The sequence below is a fragment of the Oncorhynchus mykiss genome, chromosome 13 (assembly GCF_057628025.1).
Source record: "Oncorhynchus mykiss isolate SJ-2025 chromosome 13, ASM5762802v1, whole genome shotgun sequence".
NCBI classification, from domain to species: domain Eukaryota; kingdom Metazoa; phylum Chordata; class Actinopteri; order Salmoniformes; family Salmonidae; genus Oncorhynchus; species Oncorhynchus mykiss.
Genome location: NC_143034.1, coordinates 12,547,437 through 12,565,358, shown reverse-complemented (window position 1 = coordinate 12,565,358; position 17,922 = coordinate 12,547,437). Strand labels below are relative to the sequence as shown.

The following is a 17,922-nucleotide window of genomic DNA, read 5'->3' as shown; positions in this document are numbered from 1 at the left end:
AAATATATCCCCACTAAATACATACACTACCATTTATTATATACTAAATATATCCCCACTAAATACATACACTACCATTTATTATATACTAAATATATCCCCACTAAATACATACACTACCATTTAATACATGCTATATATCCCACTAAATACATACACCTCCACTAAAATAAACGGTCATGATTTGAGTTGAGAAACGTTGTAACTATGGGTCATGAGAGGGGAATTGTGTACAGTGCAGCAGGAGTGTTTTGTTAAGATTTTCCACGTTCACACCCTGCTAGGGCCACCCTGCCACACGGCTAGCATATCTATAACATTGCAAATGGTTTTGAAAGAACTGTTATATCATTCAGTCAGTACCGTTGCCATACGTAGCGAAACGTTAAGACCAACTGAACGTACCCCCGGTGTTTTAAAAGCCTAGCATCTCCTTAGTGCATTCAAACCCTTGGCTGAAGCCTGCAGCTACACCTGCTGCCACCAATACTGGTGAAGCAAACACCATCCCTAGTCCTGCTGCGGCTAGACTGCCATACGCTGCCAGTTTACAGTAAAACATATTCTCCTCTCTGATCTTTCTCTGAGCCTCTTCATAGTCAGCACTGGTGTAGTGTTCTCCTCCATTGTCCTCCTCCACCATCTCCTCGATCTTCTCCAGCAGCTCTCTAACCTGAGTGTTGTCTTCTCTCTTGTCATTGATTAGGGAGTGATATCTGCCCCCACACATATTGATGAGTCTCCGTAGCGCTTTGCTCTGAGAAAGAAACCCTTTGACTGTTTTGCCCTTCAGTTGATCTCCATGAGTGAACAGTAAGATGGTGTACATTGAGGCATCTTCTCCAAAGTTCTCCTGGATCCACTTCACAGTGTTCTGCTCCTCCTCTGTGAACCTCCCCAGTCTGATCACCAGCAGGAAGGCGTGGGGTCCTGGGACTGACATGTAGATGGCCTTTTCTATCTCACTTTTCATCTCTTCTTTAGACATTGTTGTGTCATAGAGCCCCGGGGTGTCGATGACATCAATCTTCCTCCCATCCACCACTCCACTCTGTTTCTCACAGTGAACAGTCAGACTCAGGGGAGAAGTCTACTTTCAACCCCTCCCTGTGTGTACTGGACCTTGGTATTGACAAGTGAAGGCTTGCAGACAGAGTGTCAACAGGAACAGAATCTTCAGAGTCCCTCCTCTTCCTCGTTCCATCTCTGCTACAATCGGCCAATCAACTCCCTTATTACAAAAAACAAAGCCCAGATAAACTAAATCAGAATTTCTTCTCAACCTTTTCACTTTAAAACAATGTGAACTATAAAAAGAGCACTGATATGTGTTGTAACTGTGGTAAAAAAAGTACATTCCCTAACAAGGTAACCAGCATCAGGAAAACATAATGTACTCATATGGGGGAGGTCAAATGACATTATAAACGTGCGTATCATTCTACAGTTGACATTCTAAACGTGCGTATCATTCTACAGTTGACATTCTAAACGTGCGTATCATTCTACAGTTGACATTCTAAACGTGCGTATCATTCTACAGTTGACATTCTAAACGTGCGTATCATTCTACAGTTGACATTCTAAACGTGCGTATCATTCTACAGTTGACATTCTAAACGTGCGTATCATTCTACAGTTGACATTCTAAACGTGCGTATCATTCTACAGTTGACATTCTAAACGTGCGTATCATTCTACAGTTGACATTCTAAACGTGCGTATCATTCTACAGTTGACATTCTAAACGTGCGTATCATTCTACAGTTGACATTCTAAACGTGCGTATCATTCTACAGTTGACATTCTAAACGTGCGTATCATTCTACAGTTGACATTCTAAACGTGCATATCATTCTACAGTTGACATTCTAAACGTGCGTATCATTCTACAGTTGACATTCTAAACGTGCGTATCATTCTACAGTTGACATTCTAAACGTGCGTATCATTCTACAGTTGACATTCTGCTTCGTGTTTGGGACCAGATGGACCAGTTCAAGATAAATGTCTCAGATAAAAGTGAAAAACATGTATAAATACAAACATATAGAAAAATGTGATTGTTGACATCTGAATCGTTTGATAATATATGCATAAATGTCAACAAACAACAACTCAATAAAATGTTTATTATAATTTTTTTAAATACTGTACAATAGATTGTTGAGTATTTCATTAGAAAGGTAGTTAAGTTGAATAGTCACTTTTAGTGAAGTTGCGTGTATCTGTTAATTGTCCCAAGTTGTGACTGTGAGAGCTGTAGCTATGTGCTGCACCTTATAGTCATTTCTAGCCACTGAGACAAATAATTCACCTCAGGACAGACAGAAGCTGAAATCTGATTGGGTGTCACTATTATCAACCTCCTCTGACAACTCAACCTTGGATTAGCCACAACTCTGGGTAAAATGAAATGTGTTGGACACATAGATGCCTCCTTCTGGGGAAATAAAGGTACATTTTTCACTATATATTTGTCTAGCCTGGTCCCAGATCTGTTTGTGGTCTTTCCAACTCCATTGATCACTATCAAGCCATGACAATGAGTGACAAGGAGTTGTAATGATAGCACAAAGACTGGCACTCAGGGTATTAGTTGTCTAGGTCTTCTGATGTAATTGTTATGTCCTGCTCAGTGGTTACCCTCTACACATCTATGTATTCAGCTGTCCCCATTGGAAAACCCTTTGAAGATCCATTTAGTTTTCAGGTAGAAGCCTTTCGGTTCCAGGTAGTACATTATTTAGGTAGTACCCTTATCTAGACATTGTGTCACATGTATAATAGACTAACATTTAGTTTTCAGGTAGAAGCCTTTCGGTTCCAGGTAGTACATTATTTAGGTAGTACCCTTATCTAGACATTGTGTCACATGTATAATAGACTAACATTTAGTTTTCAACTGTGGAGATTTGTATAAACCTCGCTGTCTGACTCTCCGACATTTGCAACATTGTTTCAATATTCAAATTCGATCTCCAGCTGTCCCATAATATTGAACGTGTCGGGAGTCGGGACAAAGACAGACAGGCAGGCAGCGTTTATCAATGAGTCGAATTCATGAATCAGCTGGCATAATTATTATGGATATATACAAAGAAATTGGAAAAAAAGGTCAAATGAAACAAAGTGCAGCTAGTTTGCCGTCTTTCCAGCTTCAGTTTGAAGTGATTCATTTAACTGTTGTTGGCTAGTGTTGCATCCCTGGTTAAGATAAGCGGGTTCTTTTTAGTTATTGTAAAGAGAAACTCGACAGTGTAAGCATTAACATCACAAAGAGGTTCATTTCCAAGATGACAGCGGATACTACTGTCGTGTCTTTACTATCCTTAACTGAAGTCTTAGTTTTTAACAAAGATTCTCTGTATTTATTATTATGCGATTAAACTGATTAATCATGTAACTGTAATTAACTAGGAAGTCGGGGCACCAAGGAAAATATTCAGATTATAAAGCTATAATTTCCTAATATAACTTTTCAGATATTTTATATCTGATCAATTAGTCTTCAAATTAATGAATTATTTACTTTACCTCACGTTAGTCTCATTCCAAACGTCGTAAATCTGCACGAACCCAGTCTTCACTATGAGTCATCCATACATCAATTGTCTTAAATCATTTATTTATTTACTAACTAAACAATCACAGAAGTGCACAAACAAACAAAGGAAATATGGTTACAAGAAATGATAGGGGGATGTGCCCTAGTGGGCTGAACCGGTATGGAGGCTTGGTGCACAAAAGGGAAATGGGGGTCGACTGAGAAAAGACAACACACAGTTGATAATTATAACAATTGAAATACTAATCCTTTGCACATGAACGCTCACTCATTCGGGAACAATTGCAATCAATATATATATTTACGCTCAGTGTGTCTCTGCTGAAAAGTTAGTTTCTGTTGGAGAGTTTCCGTCCTCTCTCTCTCTCTCTCTATCATGGTTAGAGTGGATAGCTCAGAGTGACATTCATTCATGTCGTTATGGATAGGTGTTTCGGTGGTTGTTGTTCTTCGCGTTCAATGATACCGAGGTGAGTAAGACATTTAAACGTGTTAACCCTCGCAAGGCTGCAGGCCCAGACGGCATCCCCAGCCGCGCCCTCAGAGCATGCGCAGACCAGCTGGCCGGTGTGTTTACGGACATATTCAATCAATCCCTATACCAGTCTGCTGTTCCCACATGCTTCAAGAGGGCCACCATTGTTCCTGTTCCCAAGAAAGCTAAGGTAACTGAGCTAAACGACTACCGCCCCGTAGCACTCACTTCCGTCATCATGAAGTGCTTTGAGAGACTAGTCAAGGACCATATCACCTCCACCCTACCCGACACCCTAGACCCACTCCAATTTGCTTACCGCCCAAATAGGTCCACAGACGATGCAATCTCAACCACACTGCACACTGCCCTAACCCATCAGGACAAGAGGAATACCTATGTGAGAATGCTGTTCATCGACTACAGCTCGGCATTCAACACCATAGTACCCTCCAAGCTCGTCATCAAGCTCTGGGTCTCGACCCCACCCTGTGCAACTGGGTACTGGACTTCCTGACGGGCCGCCCCCAGGTGGTGAGGGTAGGCAACAACATCTCCACCCCGCTGATCCTCAACACTGGGGCCCCACAAGGGTGCGTTCTGAGCCCTCTCCTGTACTCCCTGTTCACCCACGACTGCGTGGCCACGCACGCCTCCAACTCAATCATCAAGTTTGCGGACGACACAAGTGGTAGGCTTGATTACCAACAACGACGAGACGGCCTACAGGGAGGAGGTGAGGGCCCTCGGAGTGTGGTGTCAGGAAAATAACATCACACTCAACGTCAACAAAACTAAGGAGATGATTGTGGACTTCAGGAAACAGCAGAGGGAACACCCCCCTATCCACATCGATGGAACAGTAGTGGAGAGGGTAGCAAGTTTTAAGTTCCTCGGCATACACATCACAGACAAACTGAATTGGTCCACTCACACAGACAGCATCGTGAAGAAGGCGCAGCAGCGCCTCTTCAACCTCAGGAGGCTGAAGAAATTCGGCTTGTCACCAAAAGCACTCACAAACTTCTACAGATGCACAATCGAGAGCATCCTGGCGGGCTGTATCACCGCCTGGTACGGCAACTGCTCCGCCCACAACCGTAAGGCTCTCCAGAGGGTAGTGAGGTCTGCACAACGCATCACCGGGGGCAAACTACCTGCCCTCCAGGACACCTACACCACCCGATGTTACAGGAAGGCCATAAAGATCATCAAGGACATCAACCACCCGAGCCACTGCCTGTTCACCCCGCTATCATCCAGAAGGCGAGGTCAGTACAGGTGCATCAAGCTGGGACGAGAGACTGAAAAACAGCTTCTATCTCAAGGCCATCAGACTGTTAAACAGCCACCACTAACATTGAGTGGCTGCTGCCAACACACTGACACTGACACTGACTCAACTCCAGCCACTTTAATAATGGGAATTGATGGGAAATGATGTAAATATATCACTAGCCACTTTAAACAATGCTACCTTATATAATGTTACTTACCCTACATTATTCATCTCATAAGCATACGTATATACTGTACTCTATATCATCGACTGCATCCTTATGTAATACATGTATCACTAGCCACTTTAACTATGCCACTTTGTTTACATACTCACCTCATGTATATACTGTACTCGATACCATCTACTGTATCCTGCCTATGCTGCTCTGTACCATCACTCATTCATATATCCATATTAGACAGTAGTTTTGGTATTGTTAGTTAGATTACTTGTTGGTTATTACTGCATTGTCGGAACTAGAAGCACAAGCATTTCGCTACACTCGCATTAACATCTGCTAACCATGTGTATGTGACAAATAAAATTTTATTTGATTTGATTTGATACCGAATTCCTAGCTGTAGACTAGTTATTAATATCAAAGACTTGTTCTTTTTCTGTCGGTATCGATAGTCTAAGAGTTTAACCACGTGGGGTGGTTAAAAGATTCAGCAGTCTGGTCTCAAACTTTGGCCCTCTCGTTATCGAGGTAAGCTGGTCTGCATCCTTTGTCCTCTCGTGATTGAGAGAAAACATGGTCTGTTGAGACATTCTCAAAGTTGGGGTTTTATTCGGGAGTTGCAGAAAAGGGCCTGTCCCAGGATGCCCGACCCTAACTGGGCTCATGGGCGGTCCTCTGATTTAGTTAAACTAAAAAGGGAATTGGAGTTTCCTTCAGTTATTCACCGATCTGTTATACCTTCTCCGGAACATAAATGTTGTTCAGACCTCAAGTTCTGTGAGGTGAAAGAAATTCCTTTGTTCTCTGTGAAAACTCATTCTGTCTCCATATTGTGGCCATGAGGAGATCATCTCCTCAGGAATTTACGACCTCTCTCTGACCACAGCAGCCTGTGTGTAGGAGGCAGACAGAGGGGGTGGGGCTTGTTGTACCCAAAGAAGGCAACGTCATGACAATATCTATCTATGTGGAGAGACCACCGTTTGTCTGGATACTAACTATCTACGAGGAGAGACCACCGTCTGTCTGGATACTATCTATGAGGAGAGACCACTGTCTGTCTGGATACTAGCTATCTATGAGGAGAGACCACCGTCTGTCTGGATACTATCTATCTATGAGGAGAGACCACTGTCTGTCTGGATAATAACTATCTATGAGGAGAGACCACTGTCTGTCTGGATACTAACTATCTATGAAGAGAGACCACTGTCTGTCTGGATATTATCTATGAAGAGAGACCACTGTCTCTCTGGATACTAACTATCTACACCTGAGGAGTGACCACTGACAGTGATTACGAACTTTTGACTCTTTGACCTTTAGTACCCTGACTCCTGACCTCTCATTGAATTGCAGTGTTCACGTTCCAGTCAGAACTAGTAAACTTTGCTAACCTAGGCGGAATATCCAGATCCCAAGATTCCCACTTTGGAGGAATCATCCAGCTCTAGGCAAATAAGTTAGTGGTGAAAAAATTATGCCATAGTTGAAGTATTGTGATTAGAAAACATTTTTACACCAAAAGCTTTTAATTCTCTGTCAACATTAAATTATACACTGAGTGTCCAAAACATTAGGTACACCTTCCTAATATTGTGTTGCACCCCCTTTTGCCCTCAGAACAGCCTCAGTGCATGGACTCTACAAGGTGTCTAACGCATTCCACAGGGATGCTGGCCCATGTTGACTCTACAAGGTGTCTAACGCATTCCACAGGGATGCTGGCCCATGTTGACTCTACAAGGTGTCTAACGCATTCCACAGGGATGCTGGCCCATGTTGACTCTACAAGGTGTCTAACGCGTTCCACAGGGATGCTGGCCCATGTTGACTCTACAAGGTGTCTAACGCATTCCACAGGGATGCTGGCCCATGTTGACTCTACAAGGTGTCTAACGCGTTCCACAGGGATGCTGGCCCATGTTGACTCTACAAGGTGTCTAACGCATTCCACAGGGATGCTGGCCCATGTTGACTCTACAAGGTGTCTAACGCGTTCCACAGGGATGCTGGCCCATGTTGACTCTACAAGGTGTCTAACGCATTCCACAGGGATGCTGGCCCATGTTGACTCTACAAGGTGTCTAACGCGTTCCACAGGGATGCTGGTCCATGTTGACTCTACAAGGTGTCTAACGCGTTCCACAGGGATGCTGGCCCATGTTGACTCTACAAGGTGTCTAACGCGTTCCACAGGGATGCTGGCCCATGTTGACTCTACAAGGTGTCTAACGCGTTCCACAGGGATGCTGGCCCATGTTGACTCTACAAGGTGTCTAACGCGTTCCACAGGGATGCTGGCCCATGTTGACTCCAATGCTTCCCACAGTTGTGTCAAGTTGGCTGGATGTCCTTTGGGTGGTGGACCATTCTTGATACCACAGGAAAGTGTTGAACGTGAAGAAGCCAGTAGCGTTGCAGTTTTTGACACAAACTGGTGACCCTGGCACCTACTGCCATATCCCGTTCAAAGGCACTTACATCTTGTGTCTGGCCCATTCACCCTATGAATGGCACACATACACAATCCATGCCTCAATTATCTCAAGACTTAACAATCCTTCTTTAACCTGTCTCCTCCCCTTCATCTACACTGTTTGAAGTGGATTTAACAAGTGACATCAATAAGGGATCATAGCTTTCACCTGGATTCACCTGGTCAGTCTATGTCATGGAAAGAGCAGGTGTTCCTAATGTTTTGTACACTCAGTGTATAAATCCCTGTAGAGTCTATTGGCGCACTGGTGCATCAATCTAAGTCCCATAATATAAAAAATCCCCTCAAAAATCCCCATTAAAATCAGTTTAAGCTGAAGATATGTTTTTTTGTATACGTTTTTTGGCCATGCATGTGTTTCATTCCACCGCATCTCCCTTCTGCATCTGCAGTGTCAGGTGGCCGGGCTACAGAGGTGTTTGTCAGACCATGAGACATCCCAATAATCGGTTTTCTCACTAAAACGTCTGTAGCATAGGAACGGTTTGGCCTAAACTCTGTGGAAAGGTCAGACTCTCTTTTTTTGTCCGGTTTGCTCTACGACCCCCACAAGCCCCACAGGACTCATCTGAAGTTGATACCATCGATGTGCCATCTTCTGTTTGTAGGGACGGTAGAGGGAAAGGATATTATAGGAATTGTGGTATTTATATAACATTTCCCATAGAATAACAATTATTCGGAGAATACCCACCAATACAGCACTATGTGTACATTCAGAGGGAGCTGGTCTCTGTATTACTGAGTGTTCATACCACTGACATACTATTATGAGCTGTTCTGACTGCAACTAAGCATTTATATAAGGTCATTTAAATGTTATACATGGTTATACCTAGTTATAACCACTTATAACCATAGGCATTTTGATCAGAACAAGTTGGTTGACAAAGTCATGGAAGTTTTTAACAATTGAACAACTGAACAGCTCTGCCACCTTCCTCTGTGGATGACGTGTATTGAGAAACAGATCTCTACCTTAAGCAGAAAGGTTTTAATGGGGGATTTTGTATTATTATGCTAATTAGATCATATAAAATAAATATGCATCCACACTATGCACACTATGCATCCATTCTCCCTGTCACAAAGGGATTCATGGCTGATTTAAGATGAAATCGTCAACCCTGTTTTAGTCAACCCTGTTTCAGTCAACCCTGTTTTAGTCAACACTGTTACTTTATTTGGCACTTAATAGGCACTTTGAATGTTAAAATTAGGTGAAATATTAAGTAGTTTTCTTTTTTCCCAAGTTGCACTTCTCAAAGGGGGCCATATTGGTATTACTACATAGCTACAGTTTCAAGTCATGAAGATTGAATGAATTAATTGATTTTATTTGACAAATGTAAAATACATTTAATGTTTCCTTAGCCGAGTAGAATACATGTATATAAAAAAATCATAGATGATTAAAAACACAATTGTCTAACAAAATGTCCATATTTCTATTTAGTTTAGAAGTTCACCTCTTTAACCCTTTTTGAATCACAAACAGATGAATTAAATTACCTCAAAAAGGTTGATCTGATTTTTTTATTCATAATCACCTACAAGTATACATGTTATTATTTATCCCCTAATGTGTTTATAAATTCATCAAGGACCATGTTTAACATTAATATTGAAAGTATTACAGCTCATTTTCATCTTTTTTTACCGTCTTATCTTCTTTATCCAAATGACAACAGCTGCTATACCAAAACCAGCTGCCCCAACCAACAGAATTGGTCCTACTACCACAGCCACTACTGGGACTACAGCAAGTACTGTAGTCCCAGCTACTACTGCCCCAACAGCTGCTGCTGAAGTTAAACCTATCGCAATATTTTCTCTTTTTGCTCTTTCCCGTCTCCTCTTTTCCTCCCGTCTCCTCATTTCTTCTTCCCGTCTCCTCCTTTCTTGCTCCCGTATCTCATCCTCTCTTCTCCTCCTCTCTTCCTCCATCTCCTGTCTCTTCCTCTCCTCCTCCTCTTCGATCTTCCTCTGGGCCTCCTGGTACATCTCATTGGTGTAGTGCTCTCCTCCATTCATCTTCACCATCTCTTCTATCTTCCTCAGCAGCTCATTGACCTGAAGACGGTCATCCCTCTGACCATTATTGAAGCAATGGTATCTTCCCCAACAACTTTTGATCAGTTCCTGAATTGAAACACAAGGATTCAGAAACTCCTCAACTGTTTTCCCCTTCAATTGATCTTTACCAGTGAACAGAATGATGGTGTACTTTGATGCTTCGTCTCCAAAGTTCTCCTGGATCCACTTCACAGTGTTCCTCTCCTCCTCTGTGAACCTCCCCAGTCTGATCACCAGCAGGAAGGCGTGGGGTCCTGGGACTGACATGTAGATGGCCTTTTCTATCTTACTTTTCATCTCTTCTTGAGACATGGCTGTGTCAAAGAGTCCTGGGGTGTCGATGACATCAATCTTACTCCCATTGACCACTCCACTCTGTTTCTCACACTGTGCAGTTACAGACACAGGAGAGGCCTCTTCTGTAAAGGCATCTTTCCACAGGATGGTGTTTCCTGTTGCACTCTTCCCTGCTCCAGTCTTCCCCACCAGAACTATCCTCAGATCAGCTGGCTGCTCTGAATCGGTGGAAATACAAACTGTAATACAGTTTCATCATTGTTTGTTACTAAATTCATTCAACTAGATTCACAGGAATCATATTTAGCTAACAGCAACAGTGAAGACTAGCTATTGCATCACCAGTTTTATTTGTCCAATACTGTTATCTTACCTGCAGGGCTGTCATTCTCAACAGGGTAGGGTGATGAAACAGCTATGGGTGTGGATCTTTCACGTAGGCAGAATCCATCTACAGAACCTGAAATGAAATGTTTTGTCCTAGTATCTTTGCAACATTTATTCAAGGATTACATAGTATACTCTGAAATATGTATTATTCATGAGATAATAATGTGATCTGGATTCCTGTACATTGGTCGTCTTGGTGACGCTGTGCATATACTGTATGCTCTAGTATAAAATAAGGTTCACCATTTGCTGTTTGACAACAGAGGGAATTGTGGTTAATTCATTATATGACCATCGTTCTGACCATAAAGGAATGGAGTCTTACTCACCGAAGCCTGATGTCTCTGCCTCCTTTAGCAAAGGAACTGTAGTAAACATAAAACAATACATGTATAATTGTATAACAGTTTTTCTTATTTATTGTAACTTTTCATATAACACCTACGTTGTAAAGCTGGTATTAAATACTATATAACCATATGAAGCTGGTATTAAGTACTATATAACCATATGAAGCTGGTATTAATATATAACCATATGAAGCTGGTATTAAGTACTATATAACCATATGAAGCTGGTATTAAATACTATATAACCATAGGAACCTGGTATTAAGTACTATATAACCATAGGAACCTGGTATTAAGTACTATATAACCATATGAAGCTGGTATTAAATACTATATAACCATAGGGACCTGGTATTAAGTACTGTATAACCATAGGAACCTGGTAATAAGTACTCACCACGTTCGTCTGCCATGCTGGTTTTTCTATCTTACGTTTGAGGAATTAAGTTCATCCCACGAAAGGTCCTTCGGCTCTCTTCTCCGTCTCACAGAAGTCCAGGTGAAGTTGAATGCTTCTCTCTCTTGCCTTTAAGAAGGAGGAATGTGTTGTAGGAGGTACATGTGGGTTTCTTCCCAAATGGCACCCTGTTCACTTTATAGTGAACTACAATAAAGGGAATATGATGCCATTTGTGACACATCTTTCCTTCTATCTCTTTAGATACCTATCTGGTCTTTTACCATTCCAGCTGTATGGAATGTATTTTGATGCTGTTTTGAAGACAACATGTCTAGTCATGTTTCCTAACAGGGAAAGAGAAACTGTAGATACTCAACATGATGATAATAGATAAAACAGTCATGAGGTTATTTCAGGTCAGGCTCACTAGCATGGTGACTATAGTATTACAGTGCATTTGTAAAGTATTCAGACCCCTTGACTTTTTCCACATTTTGTTACGTTACAGCCTTATAGCACTCTAACAATCAGGCCTTTATGGTAGAGTGGCCTTGAAATGTCTATATAAGCGTCGACAGTGCATGTCAGAGCAAAAACCAAGCCATTTGTCACAACTTCCGCCGAAGTCGGTCCCTCTCCTTGTTCGGGCGGTGTTCGGCGGTTGACGTCACCGACCTTCTAGCCATCATTGATCCATTTTTAATTTTCCATTGGTTTTGTCTTGTCTTCCTTCACACCTGGATCCAATCCCATAAAATACATGTTGTGTATTTAACCCTCTGCTTCCCCTCATGTTTGTACAAGTCATGTGTCGGTGTGTGATGGGTTTTGTACCCATTTAAGTTTTTTTTGTATATTTTGGCTTTTGGAGTTTTATTTTTTTGGAGTTTGGAGCACTTATTAAACGACTCCGTTAATACCAAGTTTGTTTTCCTGCCTGACTTCCCTGCCACCGACACGCACCCATTACAACAGGTCAAATGAAGTGTCCGTAGATCTCCGAGACAGGATTGTGTAAAGGCACAGATCTGGGGAAGGGTACAAAAAAATGTCTGCAGCATTGACTGTCCCCAAGAACACAGTGGCCCCACAAAAAATCATAAAATCCTAATTTAATCCATTTTAGAATACTTTCCGAATGCACTTCATATTTGTCCAATATAACTCGTTATTTTATTTATTTTTATTTAACCTTTTTTTAACCAGGAAGGACTCATTGAGATTTAAAATATATTTTTCAAGAGCGTCCTGGCAGCACCAAGTCATTGCAAAAATTACAGACAAACAACATGAAAAACTACACGTAATCTAGTAAAAACTGTAGAATTCACAAGAGTATAACCAAATCAAAAACAGCAAATTAAAAACATTGACAGGTCAGGGAATCAGTCTCAAGATCATTCATCAGTGATTTAAAAATACCAATCGGGACAAGTTCTTCCAGTTTAAAAGTATTTTGTAAGGCGTTCCAAGACGATGGTGCAGAGTACATAAAAGCCCTTTTACCAAATTCAGTTCGGACCTTTGGAACAGTTAGCAGGATAAAGTCCAGCGAATGAAGAGAGTACCCACCACATTTCTGAACAATAAAAATGCCCAAATAAAAAGGTAGTAAACCCAAAATGGCTTTGCAAATAAAAGTATACCAGTGACTGAGCCTACGAGTGACTAGAGAAGGCCAGCCAACCCTGGTATACAAAGTGCAGTGGTGCGTAAGGGATTTGCAGTCTAAAATAAATCTCAAAGTGCCATGGTAAAGGGTGTCAATTGATCTCAAACACTGAGCGGAAGCATTCATATATAAAATATCCACATAGTCTAGTAAAGGCATAAATGTAGCTGATACTAGCCTCCTTCTGGCTTCAAAAGAAAAACATGCCGTATTCCTAAAATAAAATACCAATTTCAGCTTCAATTTTTTTGTAAGTTGTTGAATATGCAATTTAAAAGAGAGGCCGTCATCAATTAAAATGTATATGAGGTTACAACCTCAATCTCCTTGCCCTGACATGTAGTAATAGGTGAAAGGTTCAGAGTTCTATAATTTGCTTTAGAAAACACCATTAGTTTAGTTTTGTCAGTATTGAGGATAAGCTTCAGACACAAGGTATGTTGAACAGTATAAAAAGCAGTTTGCATGATCTGGAAAGCTTTTGTAAGAGACGAGGCACAACAGTAAATAACAGTATCAGCATAAAAATGAAGTTGTGCATTTTGGACATTTTTGTCTAAATCATTTATATAAATCATGAATAAGAGAGAACCAAGTACAGAGCCTTGGGGCACACCATTAAAGACAGACAATTTAACAGACATAAGCCCATCACATTGAGTGCACTGAGTTCTATCAGACAGATAGTTAGCAAACCATGCAACTGCATGCTCCGAAAGACCTACTCAACAATCTCTGCCTTAGTATAGCATGATCAACTGTTTCAAAAGCCTTAGAGAGATCAATAAAAAGTGAGACACAGTGCTGTTTTTTGTCAAGGGCTTCAGTGATACCATTTGTGCTATGCTTCTTCCTGAAGCCCGATTGGAACATTGATAAAATAGAGTTAGTAAATAAAAACTCTTTTAGCTGTTCACTCAAGTATTTTCACCAGGGGTGACAGCTTTGAGATTGGCCTATAATTATTTAAAAGAGTTGGATCTCCCCCTTTTAAAAGTGGTAGGACAAATGCTGATTTCCAGATCTTTGGAATTTCATTACATTCCAGGGTTAGATTGAACAGATATGTAAGTGGTTCAGCTATGAAATTAGCTGCCAAATTTAAAAAGCAGGGATCCAAAAGATCGTTGTGTGTACTTGTGGGAATTGGAAATGTGCTTGTTGCATATCCCAACTCCCCTGAGAAGTCTGCGGCGAGTGTTGTCAAAGCCATGGTCAGCCACTTTCTGGCTTTCCCGAAGGAATTGGGGTCCAGTGCCTTGCTCACAAGCACAATGAAAGATGCTGCACCTTGTCAACTCCGGGATTCGAACCAGCGACCTATCGGAGATCCAAAGCTCTGATCTCAGGTAGCAGTACAGAACTACGGCCTGGATTCAATCCAAGGTGTGTTATAGAGCAGTGCGCTAGACAGAAGATAATGGGTCTGTGAGGAAATTTCCCCGTTCACGAAAGATCACATTAATGATGAATGCAGAGATTGGCTCAAGCATAAATTACCTTTAAAAGATGCATCGTCAGCTGTCTCGTGAGCTGCTCTACAATGTGCCATATCAAATCAAATTGTATTTGTCACAAACACATGGTTTACAGATGTTAATGCGAGTGTAGCAAAATGCTTGTGCTTCTAGTAAGTAATCTAACACATTCACAACAACTACTTATACACACAAATGTAAAGCGATTGAACAAGAATATGTACATATAAATATATGGATGAGCAATGGCCGTGCGGCATCGGCAAGATGCAATAGATGGTATGAAATACAGTATATACTGTACATATGAGATGAGTAATGTAGGAGATGTAAACATTATTAAAGTGCCATTATTTAAAGTGACTTTAGTAAATCCATTTATTAAAGTGGCCAGTGATTTGTAGGGATCTGTATGTTGGCATTAGCCTCTCAATGTTAGTGATGGCTGTTTAGCAGTCTGATGGCCTTGAGATAGAAGCTGTTTTTCAGTCTCTCGGTCCCAGCTTTGATGCACCTGTACTGACCTCGCCTTCTGGATGATAACGGGGTGAACAGTCAGTGGCTTGGGTGGTTGTTGTCCTCGACAATCTTTTTAGCCTTCCTATGACATCGGGTGCTGTAGGTGTCCTGGAGGGCAGGTAGTTTGCCCCCGGTGATGCGCGGTGCAGACCGCACTACCCTCTGGAGAGCCTTGCGGTTGAGGGCGGTGCAGTTGCCGTACCAGGCGGTGATACAGCCTGACAGGATGCTCCTGATTGGGCATCTGTAAAACTTTGTGAGGGATTTAGGTGACAAGCCAATTTTCTTCAGCCTCCTGAGGTTGCAGAGGCGCTGTTGCGCCTTCTTCACCATGCTGTCTGTGTGGGTGGACCATTTCAGTTTGTCCATGATGTGTACGCTGAGGGACTTACAACTTTCCATCTTCTCCTACTGTCCAGTGCATGTGAATAAGTGGGTGCTCCTCTGCTGTTTCCTGAAGTCCACGATCATCTCCTTTGTTTTGTTGACGTTGAGTGAGAGGTTGTTTTCCTGACACCACACTCTGAGTGCCCTCACATCCTCCCTGTAGGCTGTCTCGTCGTTATTGGTAATAAAGCCCACTACTGTTGCGTCGTCTGCAAACTTAATGATTGAGTTGGAGGCGTGCATGGCCACGTAGTCATGGGTGAACAGGGAGTACAGTAGGGGCTGAGCACGCACAGGAACCATATTCAGCTAACAGCAACTGTGAAGATTTACTATTTCATTGCTAGTTTTATTTGTCCAGAACAACTGTTATCTTACCTGCATGGCTGTCATTCTCCACGGGATAGGGTGATGAAACACCTATGGGTGTACTCCATCTACAGAACCTGAAATTAAATGTTTTGTCCTAGTATCTTTGCAACATTAATTCAATGATTCCATAGTACACTCTGAAATATGTATTATTTAGAATAATGTGATGTGGGTTTCTGTACTTTGGTTGGCTTGATGACGCTGTGCATATTCTGTTTGCTCTAGTATAAAAAAAAGTTGAACAATTCACTGTTTGACAACAGAGGGAATTGGGGTTTATTAATTCTCTGACCATAAAGGAATGGAGCTCTTTCTGCTCAAATAAAGGAACTGTAGTAGACATAACACAATACATACATGTCTAATTATATATCAGGTTCAGATTGATATATGTACAGTTTTTCTCATTTAATGGAATTATTCTAAATGTTTTCATAAATCACATGTTATAAACGTTATAAAGGTGTTATTAAACACTCACTACGCTCAGCTGCCATGATGTTTTTTTTATCTTACGTTTGAGGACTGAAATTCATCCCACGAAAGGTACTTCAGCTCTCTTCTCCGTCTCACAGATGTCCAGGGGAAGTTGAATGCTTCTCTCTCTTGCCTTTAAGAAGTAGGATTGTGTTGTAAGAAGGTTCATGTGGGTTTCATCCCAAATGGTACATAATTCCCTTTATAGTGCACTCGGGTCCTGGTCAAATCGTGCACAATAAGGGAATTATTTTATGCAACTAGGCAAGTCAGTTAAGAACAAATTCTTATTTACAATGACGGCCTAGGAACAGTGGGTTAATTGCCTTGCTCAGGGGCAGAACGGCAGATTTTTACCTTGTCAGGTCAGGGATTCAATCTAGCAACCTTTCGGTTACTGGCCCAACGCTCTAACCACTAGGCTCCCTGCTACCAGTTGATGTGCCATTTGTGCCACATCTTTCCTTCTTTCTCTTTAGACACCTATCTGGTCTTTTACCAGAGCTGTATGGAATGTATTTTGAAGCCATCAACATGTCTGGTCATGTTTCCTAACAGGGAAAGAGAAAACTGTAGATACCTGACAAGATGATAAGATTAAAACAACATGAGATTATTCAGGTCAGGCTCACTAGCATGGTGACTATAGTATTATATTTGTCCTATTTAACTCTTGTAGTGTGTACTTGTGGGAATTGCAATGCATTTGTTTCATATCCCAACTCCCCCCTACAGTATTGGATTGAATCCCAGCATCTGTGTGTGTCTATACAGTATTGGATTGAATCCCAGCATCTGTGTCTGTCTGTACAGTATTGGATTGAATCCCAGCATCTGTGTGTGTCTATACAGTATTGGATTGAATCCCAGCATCTGTGTCTGTCTGTACAGTATTGGATTGAATCGCAGCATCTGTGTCTGTCTATACAGTATTGGATTGAATCCCAGCATCTGTGTGTCTGTACAGTATTGGATTGAATCCCAGCATCTGTGTGTCTGTCTATATAGTATTGGATTGAATCGCAGCCTGTGTGTGTCTATACAGTTGACCATCATTTCTCATGTTGATAGTGGAGTCTCTTCTAGTTCTAAAGCACAGTTGACCATCATTTCTCATGTTGATAGTGGCGTCTCTTCTAGTTCTAAAGCACAGTTGACCATCATTTCTCATGTTGATAGTGGCGTCTCTTCTAGTTCTAAAGCACAGTTGACCATCATTTCTCATGTTGATAGTGGCGTCTCTTCTAGTTCTAAAGCACAGTTGACCATCATTTCTCATGTTGATAGTGGCGTCTCTTCTAGTTCTAAAGCACAGTTGACCATCATTTCTCATGTTGATAGTGGCGTCTCTTCTAGTTCTAAAGCACAGTTGACCATCATTTCTCATGTTGATAGTGGCGTCTCTTCTAGTTCTAAAGCACAGTTGACCATCATTTCTCATGTTGATAGTGGCGTCTCTTCTAGTTCTAAAGCACAGTTGACCATCATTTCTCATGTT

General features: G+C 41.5%; 2 protein-coding genes across 3 annotated transcripts; both read right to left on the bottom strand.

Annotated features, from left to right (window-relative positions):
- Nucleotides 1-1,103, bottom strand: LOC118936338 (GTPase IMAP family member 2-like). Its single transcript, XM_090195202.1, has one exon. The coding sequence runs from the start codon at nucleotides 986-988 to the stop codon at nucleotides 416-418; it is 573 nt and encodes a 190-aa protein (XP_090051328.1). The 5' UTR covers nucleotides 989-1,103; the 3' UTR covers nucleotides 1-415.
- An 8,224-nt stretch (nucleotides 1,104-9,327) lies between these two features.
- LOC149978704 (GTPase IMAP family member 7-like) lies at nucleotides 9,328-11,664 on the bottom strand. Of its 2 annotated transcripts, none has more exons than XM_090195199.1 (4): nucleotides 11,517-11,664; nucleotides 11,099-11,134; nucleotides 10,753-10,839; nucleotides 9,328-10,597 (listed from the first exon to the last, which is right to left on the bottom strand). In XM_090195199.1, the coding sequence occupies exons 1-4, from the start codon at nucleotides 11,530-11,532 to the stop codon at nucleotides 9,663-9,665; spliced, it is 1,074 nt and encodes a 357-aa protein (XP_090051325.1). In that variant the 5' UTR covers nucleotides 11,533-11,664; the 3' UTR covers nucleotides 9,328-9,662. The 2 variants fall into 2 exon arrangements, with proteins under 2 accessions (XP_090051325.1, XP_090051324.1); XM_090195198.1 differs by having other exon boundaries at nucleotides 9,529-10,618; nucleotides 11,517-11,637.
- Between the last annotated feature and the right edge of the window lie 6,258 nt (nucleotides 11,665-17,922).

What these genes read in the sequence shown, in the direction of transcription:
- LOC149978704 (XM_090195198.1), bottom strand. An exon ending in GGCAGAGACATCAGGCTTCG is followed by an intron (nt 10,840 to 11,098) that starts GTGAGTAAGACT and finishes ATTTCATTTCAG; the next exon opens with GTTCTGTAGATGGATTCTGC. An exon ending in TGAGAATGACAGCCCTGCAG is followed by an intron (nt 10,619 to 10,752) that starts GTAAGATAACAG and finishes ACTGTATTACAG; the next exon opens with TTTGTATTTCCACCGATTCA.
- LOC118936338 (XM_090195202.1), bottom strand. Translation starts at nt 988, where the DNA reads ATGTCTAAAGAAGAGATGAAAAGTGAGATAGAAAAGGCCATCTACATG.